Source organism: Frankliniella occidentalis, unplaced genomic scaffold, assembly GCF_000697945.3.
Source record: "Frankliniella occidentalis isolate FOCC.00 unplaced genomic scaffold, Focc_3.1 Scaffold13, whole genome shotgun sequence".
Lineage (NCBI taxonomy): Eukaryota > Metazoa > Arthropoda > Insecta > Thysanoptera > Thripidae > Frankliniella > Frankliniella occidentalis.
In genome coordinates, this window is record NW_026267143.1 from 2367557 (window position 1) to 2369803 (window position 2247).

At 55.7% G+C, this 2247-nt stretch overlaps 1 protein-coding gene across 1 annotated transcript in view; it reads right to left on the minus strand.

Annotated features, from left to right (window-relative positions):
* Positions 1–806: 806 nt before the first annotated feature.
* The window catches only part of LOC113216593 (zinc finger protein 768-like), a 38835-nt gene continuing 37394 nt past the window's right edge, over positions 807–2247 (minus strand). Inside the window, exons 5-6 of the mRNA XM_052263607.1 lie at positions 1826–1989; positions 807–1446 (exon numbers count right to left, since the gene is read on the minus strand). Coding sequence (XP_052119567.1) covers positions 902–1446; positions 1826–1989 — 709 coding nt within the window. The 3' untranslated portion in view covers positions 807–901. The remainder of the gene's footprint in view (positions 1447–1825; positions 1990–2247) is intronic.

Genomic DNA, 2247 nt, shown 5'->3' on the forward strand with positions numbered 1-2247 from the left:
ACCCGAAACTCTAATTTTGTTCCCAAGAGAAAAACACGTGTTTTCTTTTTTAAATTTCAACTATAGTGGCGCCAGCACTCTTCGAACGACAGCGCCAGCGTTTGTGCTGCGTCCTGCGAGGTCGTGAGGTAAACCGACTCGCCTCCTGAATGTGATCGGGGCGAGTGGGCGCCGTGTGCCCTGCAAGTAAGTGTGATTTAGAGCTCCTTAAAGGGGTAAGTTGGTGGGAACACGTGTCAAAATTGCCACCCAAGCTGCAGCGGCGTCTGATCCGTCCGCTGCATTGATTGATCTTCGGAGCAACGAGCAGCGTCCACTTAATCATGGCCAACATTCCCCGTCATTAGGCCGGGAGCAAGCGCTCGGTGAAGGGAAGGGAGCGACGCGAGCTTTTGCGCCAAACTTGTCGGCCGGCCCGAGCCGGGCCCAGCGCCGGGCGACCTCACCGGTCATCACGGGACCATTAGGATTATTACGCGATCCGCCGGCCGATATCAGTCGGAACCGACTTCCCCTTCTCCAGAATCCGTACCCCTCGTCCCCGGCACGGAGCCCCGCACATTATCAAGAGCCTTCTTATAAGGATCTCAATGGGCGGGTTGCGGGTCCGGCCGCTCGGGCCCAGACCAGACTAACCTCTCCCAACCCAAGCTCCGGCCGCTCCGTCTCGGCGGGTGTCACATTGTTTGGGCGTATTTATGTGTGGCGGCGGCAAGACGGTGGCGGCATGAGAATGGAGGCCGATTGACGACCGAGTAAGTCAAGATGGGGACAAGTCCAGGGAAAGATACACATTCACGGCGTAGTTGCTTTGTCATAACAATAAAAAAATAAAATTTATTTACAAGACAATGATAACAAAATAAATTTAAACATAAAAAATAATATGGCTTTCGCGCACTCAGCAGATGGCGGCCTCGCTGGCCTGCTGCTTCGCGGGGGAGGGGGATATCACAAGGTGGAGGGCGTCGGCGCCGGGGGCGGCGCAGGGCCGCGAGAGGACTAGCCGGCCCGGGGGCGGGCCCGGGGGCGGGGGTGGCGTGGTGGGCGGCGCCTCGCCACTGTCAGTCGGGGGTGGCGGGGCGGGCGTCGCCACGCCTCCAGTTGGGGGTGGCGCCGCGCTCGGTGGGGTGGCGGGCGCTGGCCCGGGGGCGGGCGCGGCCGCAGTGGGCGGCGCCACCCCCGGGGGCGGCCCGTTGCACTTCTTGTGGTGGGTGCGCATGTTGGAGGACTGCGAGAAGTGGAGGCCGCACTTGGCGCACGCGTACGGCTTGAGCCCCGTGTGGTAGTTGATGTGCGTCTTGAGGTGGTGCTTCTTGGTGAAGCTCTTGCAGCAGACGGTGCACTGGTAGGGCTTCTCGCCCGAGTGCAGCCTCATGTGCAGCGTCATGTTGGACCGGTCCGCGAAGCACTTGCCGCACACTGAGCAGCTGAACGGCTTCTCGCCTAGAAACACAGGGACACACATCGTTATTATACATTTGACGTGATAGACGCTCCTCACAGTTTTTGTTCATGGTTGTTACATTGTTGTTCTACGCGTTGATATACATTTTGACTAAGAGACCGGTGTCGTTCAACATATGGCAAAACGTGCAAAATGTTTTCTTACTGTGCACCGAATAAGACACGTATAGTGCCATAAACATAAACAGGGTGGGTGTATTAAGCCTGTATGAGGTTGAAACCAGCGGTACCCACCCAGGATCCTAAAAGTTTAACTCCACCTAGTTCCATCTTTCAGGTACCATTTGCAAGTCGGTTGGAGCCGTGAGCGAGCCCTCGGCTTACGATGCCCACTCTGCTCCAGATAAGTTGTACCCACCGGTGTGGATGCGCAGGTGTTGCTTGAGCAGCATCTTCCGGGAGAAGGTCTTCCCGCACGTGGGGCACTGGTGAGGCTTCTCGCCGGTGTGAATGCGGACGTGCATGTTGTAGGCCACGCGCTGGTTGAAACTCTTCCCGCAGAACTCACAGCCATACTCCTTCCTAAATGAAAACAAAAACATGTATCGAGATTAAAAAGAGAAATACCCTCATTCACTAATAAAACAAATTAGAAAAAGAAGAGGAATATTTGAAATGTTATGATGGAAAACGGATGTGTGTGTGTCGGGCGTTTGTAAAAGCTTCTAGTGGTGTTAAATGAAAACGGCTAAAGGCCATTATCTGGATCCATATTCAACCACTATGTTGATGCGGCGCGCAGTGGGGTTGTCGCAGCAGAGGGCCAGGTCGCTGGGGCAG